Source organism: Elaeis guineensis, chromosome 1 (genome assembly GCF_000442705.2).
Source record: "Elaeis guineensis isolate ETL-2024a chromosome 1, EG11, whole genome shotgun sequence".
NCBI lineage: Eukaryota > Viridiplantae > Streptophyta > Magnoliopsida > Arecales > Arecaceae > Elaeis > Elaeis guineensis.
Window position 1 is genome coordinate 3,930,382 of NC_025993.2, and position 17,149 is coordinate 3,947,530.

General features: G+C 39.9%; 2 protein-coding genes across 2 annotated transcripts; both read left to right on the forward strand.

Moving 5' to 3' along the window:
- Positions 1-4,470: 4,470 nt before the first annotated feature.
- LOC105034583 (peroxidase 47) lies at positions 4,471-6,958 on the forward strand. The gene is made up of 4 exons (XM_010909798.4): positions 4,471-4,902; positions 5,268-5,456; positions 5,573-5,735; positions 6,465-6,958. Exons 1-4 carry the CDS (start codon positions 4,687-4,689, stop codon positions 6,860-6,862), a joined length of 966 nt encoding a protein of 321 aa, XP_010908100.1. The 5' UTR covers positions 4,471-4,686; the 3' UTR covers positions 6,863-6,958.
- A 1,699-nt stretch (positions 6,959-8,657) lies between these two features.
- Positions 8,658-15,662, forward strand: LOC105034592 (fructokinase-2). The gene is made up of 5 exons (XM_010909807.3): positions 8,658-8,971; positions 13,958-14,368; positions 14,703-14,837; positions 15,053-15,169; positions 15,277-15,662. The coding sequence occupies exons 1-5, from the start codon at positions 8,771-8,773 to the stop codon at positions 15,406-15,408; spliced, it is 996 nt and encodes a 331-aa protein (XP_010908109.1). The 5' UTR covers positions 8,658-8,770; the 3' UTR covers positions 15,409-15,662.
- Positions 15,663-17,149: the final 1,487 nt, after the last annotated feature.

Here is a 17,149-nt window from a genome sequence, read left to right on the forward strand (position 1 = left end):
CCTCATTGCTGGGTCGATGTTGAGTCGGTGAGTCATCATCTCCGGGGGGATGCCGGATATATCCGCTGCTGACCAGGCGAATACGTCGGCATTGGCCTTCAGCAGCTCCACTAGCTGTCGTTGCTCGGGGTCGGGTAATTGAGATCCGACCCAGACCACTCGTTCGGGATTCTCCTTTATCAGGACGGGAATAAGCTGTTCGGCCGGTTCGCCCCATTCTTCCTCTCCCCGCTGGTTCAACTTGTCGGCTGTTAGGGAGTCCTTTGCTTCGTTACTTCGAGCAGAGATCTGGAAGCATCGGTGAGCGAGCTGTTGGTCCCCGCATATCTCCCCGACTCCATTTTTGATCGAGAATCGGACCAACAAGTGGTACGTTGAGACTATTGCTCTAAGGGCGTTTAGTCCGGACCTTCCAAGTATGGCGTTGTAGGCCGAAGATACTCGGATGACTGCAAAAGTTAGGTGGATGGTGCATTATCGTGGTTCGGTTCCAGTCATCACGGGAAGAGTAACTTCTCCTTCCACCGTGACGGCTTCCCCGGCGAAACCCACCAGGGGCGCGGAGACTCTTTCAAGCCGATCAGCCGACAGTCGCATTCGGGAGAAAGTCGAGTAGAACAAAATATTAGTGAAACTTCCATTATCAACAAAGATTCTTCTTACATCATAATTTGCTATCGTTGCCGAAACAACAACAGCGTCGTCGTGGGGAGTTTGGATTCTCCGAGCATCTTCATCCGTGAAGGTAATTGCATTGTCTTGGCGTAGCTTCTTCGTCGGCTCCCCTCCAGCAGTCATCCCCAGGTCCAATCGTTTGGAGATCATGTTGATGACCCCGGCCATGGGCTGATTGTTCGTCGCCTCCTTAGTTGGTTGGGGTCGTCGGTCGGGGATGGGTCGAGTCGGCGGGTTCCTACAGAATTTTTCGAGGTACCCTTATTGTATGAGGGCCTCGATCTCATCCTTGAGCTGGATGCACTGTTCGGTATTGTGGCCGTGGCCCCGATGAAATCGACAGTACTTCCACCGGTCGAGGCCCTTTGCCTTTAAAGGCGGAGGCCGTCGCAAATATTCTTTCCCTTCGATTTCCATTAAGATCTGCGCACGAGGAGCAGAGAGGGGAGTATAAGAGTCATACCTGGGACGCATCAGCTTCGGACTTCGCCGTCGAGGCGACCTCGAGCTCCATCGCTGGGGTGAGACATGTCTGTTGGTCGGGGGCCCGCTAGGCTCGACGGGGGCCCGACCTTTCCTTCGCTTCTCCTTCGGGCCCTTGGCTTCGGTCAGGCATCGGTCGGAAGCTCCTTCGTCTGCGCGCATATATTTATACGCGCGCTCCAGTAGTTCGGCGTATGTCCGGGGGAGGATCTTATCCAAGGAGTATGTAAATCGAGACCCCCTTAGCCCCCTCTTCAAGGCTGAAATAGCAATGTCTTCGTTGAGGTCCCGAACCTCAAGCGTGGCCGCGTTGAATCGCATCACGAAGTGCCGGAGCATCTCATTTTCTCCCTGTTTAGGAGAAAAAAGACTGTCCGAGGTTCGTGGCGGCTTCCGGCTGATGCTGAAATGGGCCACGAAAGAGTGCTCAAGCTGTCCAAAGGAGTGAATACTTCCTGAGCGGAGGCCGAAGTACCAGGCTCTGGCAGCTTTGCAAAGTATGGCGGGGAAGCCGATGCAGAGAAGGGCATCGGTTGCCCCTTGAATCGTCATGAGAGCCTTGTAGCTCTCCAGATGGTCAACTGGGTCGGTGGAGCCGTCATAGGGTTCCACATGGGGCATCTTGAACCGACTAGGGATCGGCTCGTCGAGGATGTGTCGGGAGAGAAGTTGGGCGGTTTGGAAGTCGACGTCATTCGAGGACTTCTGTCCATCCACCTGCAGCTGGGCGAGTCGACGGTCGATTTCTTCGAACTTGCGTTCGTAGTCGTCGGCCCGTCAGTGCTGAGAGATCTCGGGAGTGGAGTCTCCCGACGAATCTGAGAGGGAGGCGGACGGTGTCCGCGGTCGCTTCTCCTTCCTTGCTCGTTTCAGCTGGGAAGGAGATGGTTGTCGAGATCGATGGGTATCATGCCGCGGCCGCCTCTCCTCCCCTCGGTGGGAGTGCTGTGACAGCTGCTCCCGAGGAGGGGACGGAGACCGACGCGGGTGTCGGCGGCTATTTCTGGAGGGCATCGGGTGTGTCGCCGGCTGCTCCGCTAGCGAGTGTGGCAACCGGGTTGGATGTTATTGAAGGCTCTTGACCGCGTCCGTCAGCACGGTCATCTGCCGTACTATTGCCGCGATCTGCGCCTCCGTGGTCACCACAGGATGTGGAGAGCTAGGTTCCGCCATAAAGGGTGGAGGAGAGGCCTCTTCCCGACGGAAAGAGTGCCTTGCCGATCCGGTGGCCCTCGATCGTTGAGCCCTGATTCTTGTCATCTCGAAAGGATGTTTCGAATTCTGTGGGGGTCGTGATCCCTGTCGTCCCCTTCCTGGAGCGCCAAAACCTGTTGCGGCCAATCCCCTCGTCGCCTGGTCGTCGGAAAACTAGCGCCTGCAAAAGAAGTCCACACTGACCGGAGATGCCTCCGATGGGGACCCTCCGACGGTCAAGTCAGAGAGGAGACTAGGCAACAATAGAAAAGAATCAGGAGAGATCAGCGATAGAGAGAGAGAGAGAGCTAGAGAGGGAGAGTTCAGAGGCTTCGAAAGAACCTCCTCCGGCAATGTTGCCTTCCCCGTTTTATAGTAGAGCGCAGCATGGCGCCGTCATTAATAGCGCAGACAATGGAGAGTTGTCAAATCGCCGGAGGCTGTCAGAGCCGTCGTGGGGCTGTCAAATCACTAGGGTTGACCCATGTCCAGGGTAGGACGATGTCCCAAGGCGGCTATGCCGCACGCCTCTGTCAGGACGGGCGTCCTTCAGCAGTCATACGGCGTCTAGAGAAGCCGACCGACCATACATCGGCATTTGGTCATAGGATGTCGGGTAGGTACACCGTCGGCTGGCGCGGCGCATTGCGGGGATCGGACATCGGCCACCACCCCCGATGGTCAGTCTGATACGTTGCCAAGATCGGAGGTCGGGCCGTGTCGTTCGGCCAGTCGGGAACGGGAAGGGTCTTCCCGACCGACATACCTTCGGTCGGACGGTGTCGGTCGGTGCGGTCGGTAGAGTCGGGCGCCGGTTAGGTGGGCCTAACGGTGAGTCGGCGCGAGAGCGACCGGTCGGTATATCCCAATAGTTGTGTCTCCCCAAGGTTCTCGTCTTGTTCTAGATTCATGAAATCACCGTTTAATTGGAAGACTGTTCAATTGCATGCTCTCATGGGCCTGAGTTCTCCACTTCGGGTCCGACAACAATATTGTGCCATCTACAACAGCAACGGCTACTTGGCAAAGAGATTCAAAGTTCAAAACAGTATCGAGTCCTCTATATCAAACCGACCAGATGTTCTCAGTCAAAACAAACATCGGAATTGCACCCCCTTCCTTGTTGCTTTTCCACGTGTCTTGGTCGGAAGGCACCACAATACTGCGAACCTCGGCAACCTAAAGTGGTACCACCACGAGCCTGCAATTCTGCAATGCGTAGGCAATCCACTTTCGTAGCTTTGTGGAAAGGTGGATGAGTTCAGAGGAAGAAAGTACCATCAATATCTAGGCTCTGATTGGTGCACTGCTGCTAGTTCTCCAAGAACAGCATTTCCATCAGGCTCTAGTGCCATCTTTAGACTTGTAGCTTATTCCACCAAGGTCTGATTTCATACACCAAAACCATTATAAGTATCTTATTTAGATGTTTCAGTGAAGTCTGTAATTTAGAATAATTAAGTCTAATCCTCCATGACTCATCTATCTTGTAGCCAATCATGCTGTTTGGTCGGCCATCATCATATTTCTTGCTTCAATTCAGATATCCGAATGGCCTCCTATAAACCTGTGGAGTTCACGCGTATTTATCCAACTTTTTTAAAGAAAGAGGAGTAGCCCACTTTCTTTGAGCATGATGACAATTGAGGGGGAGATGGCATTTGAAAATGGAAACCAGCTGCAGCACCCCCACTTCCATTGACTTGCGCCACACACAATCAATCCAATTCTTTTTTAGTAAAGTTCTTCACCTAAAATCCTTTTTAGCTTTTATATAATCTAGAGTTGCCCATTAGGCGTTTGGTGACGTTGTTGGTGGTCATTACCGTCCTTTAGTGCATTAAAAACGCCTTGTTTCTGGACCAGATCACGATCAAACACGTGGTGGAGACAATGAAGTGCGCATGCACATAGGCTTCTAGTATCACCTTACATGCAAGTGTGTGCAAAAGTTTGATCATTTTCTAGTTGGATGACAATTCATGCAGCTCTAGGGACCCTTTTGACTTCCGTTGGAAGATCATTATCTTAATTCCTGGTGGCATTAAGCTCTAGTGGTTATATAAATTGCCTCTTTTCATCAGAAGAATATTCTAGTCCTAGTGCAATCGTAATGCAATTATCTATCTATCTATATATATATATACCCACCTCCCTCTCCGGTCATTGCAATCGCAATCGTTCTTCAAGTTCCTCTGGAGTACTCTTGAACTCTTTCATTTTTTTTTGTCTCCATCTCATTGTCTCGGACTCCTAAACAAGCTAAGATAGTATTGCATCATTTTTGCCACCTTCCACTTTTCTACATCATTTGTAGAATTCAAAATATTGAGGATGATTGCTTCTTATGTGGTGAAGCTGTTAATGTTAATTGAGGTCCTAATGAGTGGAGCTAGGCTTCATGTCGATGCTCTATCCATGGGTTATTATGATATGAGCTGTCCTATCGCAGAGCCGATTGTTAGGGATGTTGTGGATCAAGCTCTGCGTCAGGATCCTACTCTGGCTGCAGGACTACTGAGAATGCACTTCCATGACTGTTTCATCCAGGTTTGTTTTATTCTATCTAGTTTCTCCTGTGCTGCTACTTATTTTCTTTGAACATGTATGCTTCTTGGACATCCATTACGTTAATTCTGAGGTCATAATTCACCCAACTCAGGAGACCTGCCAAAAAAAAAAAAAAAAAACTATATATTGCATAATAAATTGAATTCATAATTCACTAATGGATAACAATCCACCTTGTCAACCTGCTTCCAGAAACAAACACTACATAGAAAGATTTAATGAGTAGGAAAAATTGGAACAGTCTGAATTCACAATTTGAAAATAGGCCAGTGATCATGAGATTTCCAGTGGATATTGTTTACTTGAACTGTTTGTTCTAAATATTTCTCTTCATCTGGATGCAGGGATGTGATGGATCAGTTCTTATTGATTCTACAAGGGATAGCACAGCAGAGAAGGACTCTCCTGCAAACCTAAGTTTACGTGGCTACGAGATCATCGATCAAGCCAAGCAAATGATTGAGGATCAATGCCCTGGAGTTGTTTCATGTGCTGATATCCTCGCACTTGCAGCTAGAGATGCAGTTTTTTTTGTATGACAAATATTTCTTCTGCCTTCTGAATTTTTTTTTTTTTTTTTTTTTTTTTTGTGGGTACTAATCTGTTTGTTTTTTAACCTTTTATCTTTGATATCATTGTTGATTTCTAGTCTGGAGGTCCCTTTTATGATATACCCCAAGGAAGAATGGATGGGAGCAGGTCCAAAATAGAGGACACCATCAACTTGCCGGCACCAACCTTAAACACCACAGCTCTTATCAAGATGTTTGGTCAGCATGGATTTAACATTGAGGAGCTTGTGGTCTTATCTGGTATATATTATATATTTTTTGACTGTTCAATTACATCATTAGTAGGGAAACCAAATTGCATATGGACTGAATAAAAGGTCAAAATCTTTTAGGAGGAAATGAAACAAAGAAAATTCTTTAATTGCCTAGTATGTACCTTAAATAAGAAATTCAGTCTCTTAAGATAACTGCTGACATAATTTGCCATTTGAAACCCCTCAAATCTTTAAATGCACTGCAAATTCATGATATTTTTATTAATTTAAATAGTTTTTCCAAATAGCAAAAAATTAATTAAAATTTGTGTTTGGATTGGTGGCCTTGAGAGTTGGATATTAGCCATCATAAGTTCATGGAAATGGTATTTTATACTTTGGTGAAACTTTGTGATCTTTTCCTCTCCTTATATTTTTCATTTTAGATTCCCTTAAAACATCAATCTGTTCCTAGAGAGTTCTATTTTTGCATACAAAAGAACTATATACAATAAAAACTAAATGAATACTAAAAGATGCCTCATTTTTTTGAAGTACTTAAAACATAAAATCAGATCTAGACTCCTGCTAGGGGTTAAATCATCACCATCATAAGATGATACAGTACACCATAGCCACTTTCAGAATTCTCTTATAGTTTGGCTTTTGTATTAGGCTATGGTAGTCACTACTGGACCATTCAGGAGAAGGCATGCATACCTGTTGTCTTTATATTGATAATAACTTCAGTCATTGCCTGCCTCTGTTGTTGTAGGGGCTCACACTCTGGGTGCAGCAAGGTGCTCATCATTCAAGCACCGGCTGAGCAACTTCGACTCAACTCATGATGTTGATCCAAACTTAGATTCAAATTTCGCAAAGTCGATGTCAAGAACATGCAGCCAAGGAGACAATACACCGATGCCTCTCGATCCAACAAGGAACTCATTCGACAATGCCTATTTCAATGCACTGCAAAGGAGAATGGGACTGCTGTTCTCTGATCAGTCCTTGTTTGCAGACCCGCAAACACGACGCTTTGTCAATGCTTTTGCTATGAATCAAGCCATGTTCTTCTTCAATTTTCAGCAGGCAATGGTCAAGATGGGTTTGCTTGATGTTAAGGAAGGGGATGAAGGAGAGATCAGGCTAGATTGCCGCAAAGTAAACTAATGGTTGTTTGTTTCACTTGTTCTAGTTTGAAGCAAATCTATGTAATCTTATCTTTATGTCTATACGAATAAAATGGAGATATAATGTTATATTGTATTATAGTATCAAGTGATGACCAATGCAAAAACATGGCCAGAACAAGATAAAAATGATGGTTAGAGAGATTGCATCTTAATCAAAAGTCTTCGGGTGTACTTCTAATTTTATCTGCTTGAAGTATCAATTTGTTGCATCCATCCAAGTGAGCTAAATATTTATATGTGCAATTTCTTTAACATAAAAGATATGTTTAAAATTATTTTTATATCTTAATTTATTCTGTGAGCAATATTATTATATATTATCTATTTTATATGGTTAACAGTAGTTATCCATGTAGTAAAATATAGTCGGCTACATTTGATCCAGATCCAATTCGAACCTAATCAAGATCCGATAAGCAAACTCGAGTTTTTCAATTGAGGTCAGATAGTATATGGACATAAGTTGACTCGAATAATCTGTTGGGTTGAGAATTTTGGCTACTAAGTTGAGTTTGGATCTAATATTAAGACTCGATCAAAACATCGGATTAAATCATGATCAACCTAATTTGATAAGATCCATATGCATTCGTAGCTCCGTTTGGATAGTAGATCCAATTGGACCACCAAGCGGCACGATCGGGGCTCGTCCAAAATCAAACACCTCACGTGCAAAACAGTTTGCTTCCCAAGCTCGCAATACACGGCAGTACACCCTCAAATAAATCCTCCACCCTACAATCCTTGATCGGGCTATCGGCCCTGATCAACAAAGCTGGGCAAGGAAACACCGCAAAATCGGAATCCAGCTCAAGATTTTAAATTTTGAATTCGTTAGGATGCCATTACCTGCCTACCGGCGAAGAAGGTATCGTAATCTTATCCCAATCCCTCGATTAATACCCTAAATCCTACTCTCCATAAAAGTATAATTAAATAAGGAATTATCTATCAAATTTAACGGCGAATTCACGCAAATGGGGGCCCATCCAATTGTCAAAATCCCACCAAATGCTCACTAGGAATTTGCGTACCACAGGCGCGGTGTAGAGCACAGGACCTTATCTAATTGATCCAGCTATCTTTTTCATTTAAAAATTTGTATGATAAAAATATTTTTATTTTTTAATTAAATTATAATATTTTATATTCATATTACAATATTTTATATCTAAAAAGTTATAATTTTTGTCCATATATAATTCAGGACGTAATATGAACAGGATGTCATAATTTTTTCTAAAAGATGATGATATTTTCGTCATTCAAAATTTTCAAACGAAAAAATTGATTTATAGGCATTAAATACGTGTTAAAATATTTTTGGACAAAAATATCTTTTCTATATTATAATATTTTGGATCATATTATAATATTCTGGACTATAATACTACAAGATATTGTAATTTTTTTAAAATAATTTATGTGTATTAAAAAATGATGATTACGTAGATCAATAAGATAAAATGATAGATCAGCTAAGGTAAAATGGTGTACCCCATATCGATTTTTTTATACCACCCAGGGTGCACAAAAAATTTCTTATCCTCACTGATTCATCCACGTCGAAATCAAAAAAATAATCCCAAAAAAAAGAAAGAAAAGAAAAGTAATAAAAATGGGAGGAAAAGAAGGTATAAAAGTATCAAGAATCAAGATAATAAATAATAGGATCAAATCTCTGGGACCGATATGTCAAAATTAATTACATTTTAATCAGTAACAACTGACATAATTAAATTCTCCCAACCCCTCTCTCCCTTCCTCCTCTGTATATAAACGCACCTCCCCCCACCTCGTCTCCTCTCCTTCCTCTGTTTCTCTTTGGTCTCTATTTCTTTCTTCTTGTGGTCTTGTTTGGGGATTGAGATCGAGTAGGAAGGAGATGGCGAAGGATCGGGCGAGCGGATCGGAGGGAGCACCGTTGGTGGTGTCGTTCGGGGAGATGCTGATCGACTTCGTGCCGGACGTCGCCGGGCTGTCGCTGGCGGAGTCCGGTGGGTTCGTGAAGGCGCCCGGCGGCGCTCCGGCCAATGTTGCTGTAGCCATCACCAAGCTCGGCGGCTGCTCCGCCTTCGTCGGCAAGGTAAACGTCCCCCCCGTTCAAAAGATCTGATTCTGGCTCCACTTCACCAACCTCCGCACTCTTCTCTCTCTTGCTCTCGTTGTATGTGGTCACCGGCGGTGCGGATACGAGATCTGTGATCCGAGCTCGAGATTCGTTCGTCGGTCCCTCTCCCCGGGTTCCGGCAACCCGTGCCGACATCGAGATCGGAGGTGTTCTGGACCGTCCGATCTAGATCGGAGTGACGGAAGCCATCGCCAGTTTCTTTTACTTTTTTCGTCGTTTATTATACGTCTTTCTGGGGGCAAACGTGCGCCGTCCAGCGTGGGGTTTGACCCGAGAGCTCACGTGATTCGGTCATGTGGGCCCTACCATTGCATGGTCGTTGGATCTATCAGATGGACGGATAGGAACGGCACCTTCCGGTGTTAGATATACACTAACATATAAAACTTTGACCATATTTTTTATATTAAATAATTAAAGGTGTGTTTGGTTACACGTTTTGATTTTTGATTTTTAATTTTTAAAAAATAATTTTTATTTTTTTAATTTTTATTATTAAATAAAAATAAAAAAATAAAAAATATGTTTAAGAACTAACTTATTATAAAGTAAAAAGTAACATTTGAGAACGATAGATGAAAAGATCGATTGGAGAAAAAAATTTAAAAAAGGAGAAAGAAAAAAGTAGAGAGATAAAGAGCTAGACAAAAGAAGAAGATTCGAGCAGGCTCTTTATTTTTAGTTTGGCGTTTAGATGTGCAAAAGTAAAAAATAAAAATAAAAATTTGAAAAAATAAATTTTTTTATTTTATATATAAAATAATTATTTTAATTATTTTAATTTTAATTTTTTACTTTGCATGATGTTACCAAATATTATTTTTTAATTTTTATTTTTTAAATATTTATAAATAAAAAATATATTTTTTAATAGCTAATCAGATATATTTTAAATAAATTACAATAATTACCTTTTAAATTGAAGATAATTATAGATTCTCCATTCAATTTTTTAGACATATATATTCTGCTATCTAACTTTTATTAGATACATAATATGTAAGCCTTGTCAATATTTTTTTATTAAATAAAATAATAATTTTATTATTATCATCACTATCTAATCTATTTAAATTTTAAAATATATTACATTTTTTATTTTTATATTTTTATATTTTTTAAATTTTATATTTGAATAAAAAATTTTGTATATATTTTTGAAATATTAGGTGGTATATATAATTACCTCCATAAAAAAATAATTTATTCTAAATGACTAAAGTGTCAGCACGGTGACAACTCCGCTACCGCTGGAACAATTGCAGCCTTTCATCTATGATGTTAGAGGTCCCTATCACGAGGCCCTACCGGGCTGGCACTTGCGCTGGTGGTGATCTCAGGTCCCATGCGCCTGCCAGAACCACGATGCCACTTATAATATATACTATATGCATGGAGGACTTTATGTATATACCAAGTCAATCCAGATTGTCTAAATGAAAGTAAGAGCAAGCCGACAAGTTCAAATATGAATAGTTAGGTAGCGAGCTAGCTGCATTTCTGATGAGCCGGTCTGCATACAGACAGACAATAAAAATAAGATCGATGTAAGAACCACATAGGTACATCAGCCACATATGTGTATGTTACTGTTAGCCGGTGGAGATTGATTTTATTTCAAAAAATTAAATTAAAATTATTATAATTAAAAAGATACATATCAAAAAATCGACGCACGATACATTCTTTTTAGCATGGTGAGAATAAAAGAACTCCTCCACCGCCCCCCCTCCCCCGATGGATCTTACCTTCATACGACTGAAAAATAACGAAGCTATCCTTAGTTCAAAAAACCCATCGAGCATATATGTATGTATGTATGTATATATGTATATGTATATGCATGGGTGTGCGTACGTATGTGTACACTCGGAAAAGTAAGAGTGGGGACCGACGCTGAAGAGCAGACATCCATTTTCTGCGCTTGGGCAACAACGTGGGTGGTGGTCCGTGCGCAAGTGGGAATTAGTAATTGTTGGTGTGGGGTCCATTGTTTGTTGCACCCTTTTTTTTTTTTTTTTATAGTGAATTTATAATATATTATATACATAATGTGAATGGCTTTTATATAGTCAGTGCTTAGATCAAGATGACCTTAAGTCTAGGAAAAGTTTCACCAAATATATTATTTTATACCGGTATAGATGGATATAAATTTTATTTTGCATTGGGGGAAAAATGATGTTATGCCAGGTAATAATTGCAGTTATTCTCTTTTTGTGTTTGGATGAGATTTATCTATAGCTATACAATTAACTAATGAAAACTCTAGTACCATTATATTTTATTATATATATATATATTACAACAACTGTTGATTATTTGAAATTTAATATGGTAAAATAAGTGTCATATAATAAAGTATTAAATAATATATTATTTTGATTAATACAGTATAATACCATTTCATCTTTCCTTGATTATTAATATATCATGTAATATAATAATATCTTATTAGATATTATAATAAAGAGAAAAATATAATATAACATAACATAATATGGGTATTATACATTGTGATATTACAGATTACAGTAATTATGAGACAATTATACTATATCATAGTATTATGTAAATATTGCAGTAGTATTTTTTATTCATTAATTATTGATTGGATCACATACTTTGGAATTTGTTTATTTGCTTTTATAATGTTGTAAATTGGCAGTATAAGATCATGTAAGTATATGACTTTATATTTCTTTACCGGCAAGAAATTTATATCTATTTCATTAAATAAAAAACTGGATTTGACACAAATATTTCAGAGCACATAGATCAGAAATAAGGAAGAAAATGAATATTACTTCACAGACATAATTTAGAAAATCGGAGGACATAAATGACCCTCAATATACATAATTGATGGCTGCCCATACCAAAATGATGGGAAAATCACAATAACCAAGTCCATAGTAGGTCTCCTCCTATTGGCAACTTGATAACTGAGAAGGGCATTCTTCAAAGAAAAAAAAATACATGAATTGTGAGTTAGGCTGTTGATCTCCTGAACATTTTCACATAAATAGTTATCTATTAAAATGAAATTCAATCACATAAATTATTAAGCTTTAGGCAATATAATTAAGTACAATACCATTCAAACAATGTTCATCTCATGCCTCATGAGTCATGAGCATACCTGCAGTGGAGCATGAGTAGACTAACCCTCACTTCTGACAAAATATTATAAGCTGAACTTCACGTCCAATACAAGATTGGCATCTTCATTTGGTTATGCTGGCTGCATGCCCTGAATAGATAGCCATACCTGGTTTCAACCATCAGAAGCCAGTGTGTCATCCTTTACCCGCATCAGATAGCAGCAACTGTTATTTGGCCATCCAAGTTTGTAATCCATTCTTACTAAAATAATTCAAAGCCAACACAATACCATCATTTTCAAAATGGAATAAAAATTGAAAGCCATGGTAAACTATGTCATGCATATCATAGGCAAGACCATACAGAAGTAGATGGAGATCCCCAGTCTTTAACTTAAATACATGTTTGTTTTCATGGGATGACTTTGATTTGAGGGAATGTAGGGGTCCTAGACCAGAATGAGTCAGAACAATAATTAGGAGTCATGATAATCATAGACATCTGTTGAGGACCATATGGTGGCAGTTTTTCTTTCTTCCCCTTCTTTTCTTTGTTCTTCGTCTGAGTTACAAGGCTTGCGAATAGCCTAACTGGGCTAAGAAATCTAGACATTTTCTAGATATTGGAAAGAAATCACCTGTTCAGACCAAGACAATAAGATCCTGTCATATATGTTCCACTTTGAAACCGTTATTTGCTGTTATGATGGCAATAAATTTGCCCAGACAAGCCAATAGATGGTCTTTTTGGTAAAATTCAATGGAAATTACTCAAATCTTGGTTTGAACAGTAAAAATGTAAATATAATGGACCAGAACATCACAAAAAATAGCTCTTATTTTTCTTACCTGACCACCAGCACAAGCAAGGTAGCAGCTAGATAATAACATATCTGTTATAGAAGCAATGTATGATAGCACATGCAGGTGTACTGGCTCATTTTCTAAACCACGTTTTAGCTGGATAACTCAAAAAATATGGATAGGGAGATAAGCCATCTTCGCCAATTCCCCGAGCTCCTCTCTTCACCTTCTTTACTAATTCCCAGCTATTTGGTAGATATCACAAAGGATAGGATAATTGAGCAAACATTGCCTTAGGTCATGTTTTGAAGTTCCAATCACCTTATCCATTACATATACTCCATGCAGCTCAGTTTTGCAGGGTAGTGAAAGGGAGAGGGTAGTGGAAGAATCTGTGGCCTCTGCTCTCACACCTAAATATATACATGTTTTGATCCTCTTTTCTCTGAAACATATCATTAGTCAGTAAATACCTATTGCAGTTGGATACTAAGGTACATATCTAATTTACCAAACAAAAGATGCTTCCAACATTTATTTTTACTGTGCTTGTCCATATTTCTCATCATTTTATTATATTACTAAATTGTGTGGCCATTGTGTCCCTAATCTCCTGGCAACTGCTGCAAGTTTGTAAATGAAGTCATTCATCACTTTTATCGTTTTAAAGATCTGGGTGAATAAAGTGAATAATTGGTGCAGCAATAGAATAGGATAGTGACTAGAAAACATATTCCAATGCTAAGACACAAAACTCAGCACATTCTTCTCTTTATTACATCACAGAGAGAATTTTGAACAGAATCTGCTGAATGTTCTCAATTTGCAATCTAATAATTATTTTTTTCAAGAAAAATTAGACTTCTATGGAACAAAACATGCTACTATTGCTGCAAAATGACATTGTTATGTATCATGATTCAAAGCGTTGGTACAAAAAGCAGATGCTTATCTGTTACTCATTTCACTTTCCACTGTTGCCAAGTGATTCATATATTTGGTTTTCAAACACTTTCTTCTTCCATCACTGCAGTTTGGTGACGATGAGTTTGGACACATGCTGGTTGACATACTGAAGAAGAATGGGGTGGACACTGATGGTTGTCTCTTCGACCCCCATGCCCGCACCGCCCTGGCCTTTGTGACTTTGAAGAGTAATGGCGAGCGGGAATTCATGTTCTACCGCAACCCCAGCGCAGACATGCTCCTGACCGAGAAGGAACTCGACCTTTCCCTCATTCGCAGTGCTAAGATCTTCCACTATGGCTCCATTAGTCTCATAGCTGAGCCTTGTCGATCTGCTCATCTTGCTGCTATGCGTGCTGCCAAGGAGGCTGGCGTCCTCTTGTCCTACGACCCCAACGTGAGGCTCCCCCTATGGCCATCACAGGAAGCAGCTCGAGATGGAATTATGAGCATCTGGAAGGAGGCTGACTTCATCAAGGTAGAAAATATACTCCTCATTGCATGTAAGAAGATTAACAAATTTATTTGGTGATATTTTGTTAGGAAACCTCACTTGTATGTTCTGGCCTTGGATTTACCAAAGTTGGAGAGCATGTTATAGCCACCTCTTGTCTTGCTAGCCAAGACAAAGCTGAATTTCTAGCAGAGACAAAAGGTGGGTCCCATGATATATGGATTCCAAGTTGGTTTGTAGTGGCGTCTTATGTTACTAAATGCAGTCATCCAAGATTTCATCTAGCTTGAAAAGTGTCTAGATGATCAGATATGAAGTTGGTTTTCAATTTTAAACTTTGGGTAATGTGTTGCGGCAGGTTAGTGATGATGAGGTGGCTTTCCTGACACAAGGAGATCCACAGAGCGAGGATGTTGTTATGAAACTGTGGTATGATGGGTTGAAGTTGCTTATTGTCACAGATGGCGAGAAGGGATGCAGATACTTTACTAAGGTATATTGTCCTTAATATCCTATTGGTATTTGTTAAAGTAGTTTTTTTTTATAAAAAAACTCAAAGAAAAAGCAGTTTTTTTTTAAAGAAGGAAAAAGTTATACATGCTCGGAATTGTAGGTATATATATGTTTCAAAAAGGTGTATAATTTAGATTTTATATCTTCAACTTTGTAGGTCCTAACTTTCTACATTTTTTGTCTTTTTATATGTAGAATTTCAAAGGAAAGGTACCTGGGTTTTCAGTGAAAACTGTGGACACAACGGGTGCGGGTGATGCCTTTGTTGGTTCCCTTTTGGTTTCCATTGCCAAGGATGACTCCCTCTTCCATGTACTTCCTTCTGCCCTCTGGAATCAGCTTCTTGTCTGTCATAATATTACAATCTTTTAACATCAGTGTCATTATTCACAGTTATTATTATTGCTTTGTACCTGTAGAATGAAGAAAAGCTGAAGGAGGTGCTTAGATTTTCCAATGCTTGTGGAGCGATCTGCACCACCCAGAAAGGAGCTATTCCAGCCCTCCCAAACACATCCATGGCTCAGGAGCTCATTGCAAAGGGAAAGTAGGGTATCAGTGTGCATGATGAACTAAGGGGAAATTTAGGTTTCCTTGTTAGTTGGTTTTGATGTATCCTCTCTGGTTAGTCTTTGTGATAAGCATCAGAAAATTTTCACTTGTTATTTGGTGCCACTAAATTTAACCTAGTTTGTCTTTGGTGCAATAAAACTTCCATCTTTTTGGTTTAATAGCAGTGTGTGAAGCTACCATATATCCTTTCCTATAATATTAAATGCTGATTAAGAATTGTCCATTAGCACAATTGGATACGCATTCTCTTAGTTACTATATTTGTGAGGAAAACGAAGTCAGATGATGGTATATCTATAACCATGTACTCTGAGAACAATGCATGATATAGTTGTGACTGATGAATTGTTTTGTTTCTGCTTCTTCCTAAATCAAATCATGTTGTTCTCTAAGTTTTAAGAAGGCTGAAATGCAAGGGGGACTTTGGTTCTTTTGTTCGAATGAACAACCTAACTGTGAGTTAGAAATTATTTTTCTGACATAGAAGAGGGTTAAACTCAGCCACCGAGAAATGCTTTGTGCACCATGCACACCGCCCATGGTGATTGGCCTATGCATGGGGTCAAAAGAAAAAAAAAAAATTTTTTTTGGATGCCACACCTCGGCTCCGTGAGCCAATCACCGTGGACGGTGCACACCACCTGCGATGCACAAAGCATTTCTCCTCAGCCACCCCACCCCCTCCCCCAGCCCAACAACCACACTGGTTTAGGCATGATTTGAACCTAGATCATTTACCAACCAGATTAGTTGGAACCACTAAATACTGTTCTATTTATATTCATGGCTAATTAGCTTTACCAATGAAGAATTTAATAGTCTACCTCAGCTTAACAAGAAAAGCTCCGGAGTTCCTTTTTTTTCTTTTGTTGTGGGGGGGGGGGGGGCGGTTGTAAAGTGGTGCTTCGTTCACGACCGAATTCGGAAATGCACTGGAATATAAATTGGAATGCATATCTTCCGACATGTTTGATTCGTGATTTGAATCAAAAATAAAATAAAATAAAATTTGGATACCAAGGAGAAGTAGATATTAAGTGTTAGATGATTAAGGTATTCTCATTTTCTCTTAGAATCAGAATCGTCATAGGACTCTACCAACTAATCTCAAATCCGGAATATAACACGGTCATGCTATCGCAAGATGTTGCTCTCAATAATATGAAGCCTAACAATCATAATCAGCTAAAATCCAATATAAATAAAATATAATGTTATCGCAAGGTGTTGCCCTCAATAATACGAAGCTTAATAATCATAATCAATTAAAATCCAACATAAATAAAATATAGTAAAAGATTCAATTCCATCATTTATCATATAATCAAATCAAAATTGGTTCAGAACATTTAAATCGAAAATTAAATACCAAACTCATATCTCAAAATTTATAAATAGTTAACTATAAGTCTATGATCATTAAATAAATTAAAATTTAGCTACAAAAACTTCAAACTCGCTAGCGTAGATCCTCAAGTCTGGATCATCTTTTATTTTTAATCTCTATGGAAGAAAAAAAAATATGAGCTACACTAGCTCAGTAAGTAGAACCTACACTTCCTTATCAAATCAAACATATATTTTTCTATGATAATACAATATTTAGAAAGTAACAAATAATTCAAAATAAAATATTTCATAAAGTATAAAATAAGTCATAAACCAGTCGTGCATGCATGAACATTTTGTAAATATGATTTGTAAATTATTCTTATCAGA

Excerpts from the sequence above, each read along its gene's own strand:
- LOC105034583 (XM_010909798.4), top strand. The coding sequence starts at position 4,687 with ATGATTGCTTCTTATGTGGTGAAGCTGTTAATGTTAATTGAGGTCCTA. Across the intron at positions 4,903-5,267 it reads TCCATGACTGTTTCATCCAG|GGATGTGATGGATCAGTTCT; the intron begins GTTTGTTTTATT and ends ATCTGGATGCAG. Across the intron at positions 5,457-5,572 it reads CTAGAGATGCAGTTTTTTTT|TCTGGAGGTCCCTTTTATGA; the intron begins GTATGACAAATA and ends GTTGATTTCTAG.
- LOC105034592 (XM_010909807.3), top strand. The coding sequence starts at position 8,771 with ATGGCGAAGGATCGGGCGAGCGGATCGGAGGGAGCACCGTTGGTGGTG. Across the intron at positions 14,369-14,702 it reads AGGAGGCTGACTTCATCAAG|GTTAGTGATGATGAGGTGGC; the intron begins GTAGAAAATATA and ends GTGTTGCGGCAG. Across the intron at positions 15,170-15,276 it reads AGGATGACTCCCTCTTCCAT|AATGAAGAAAAGCTGAAGGA; the intron begins GTACTTCCTTCT and ends TTGTACCTGTAG.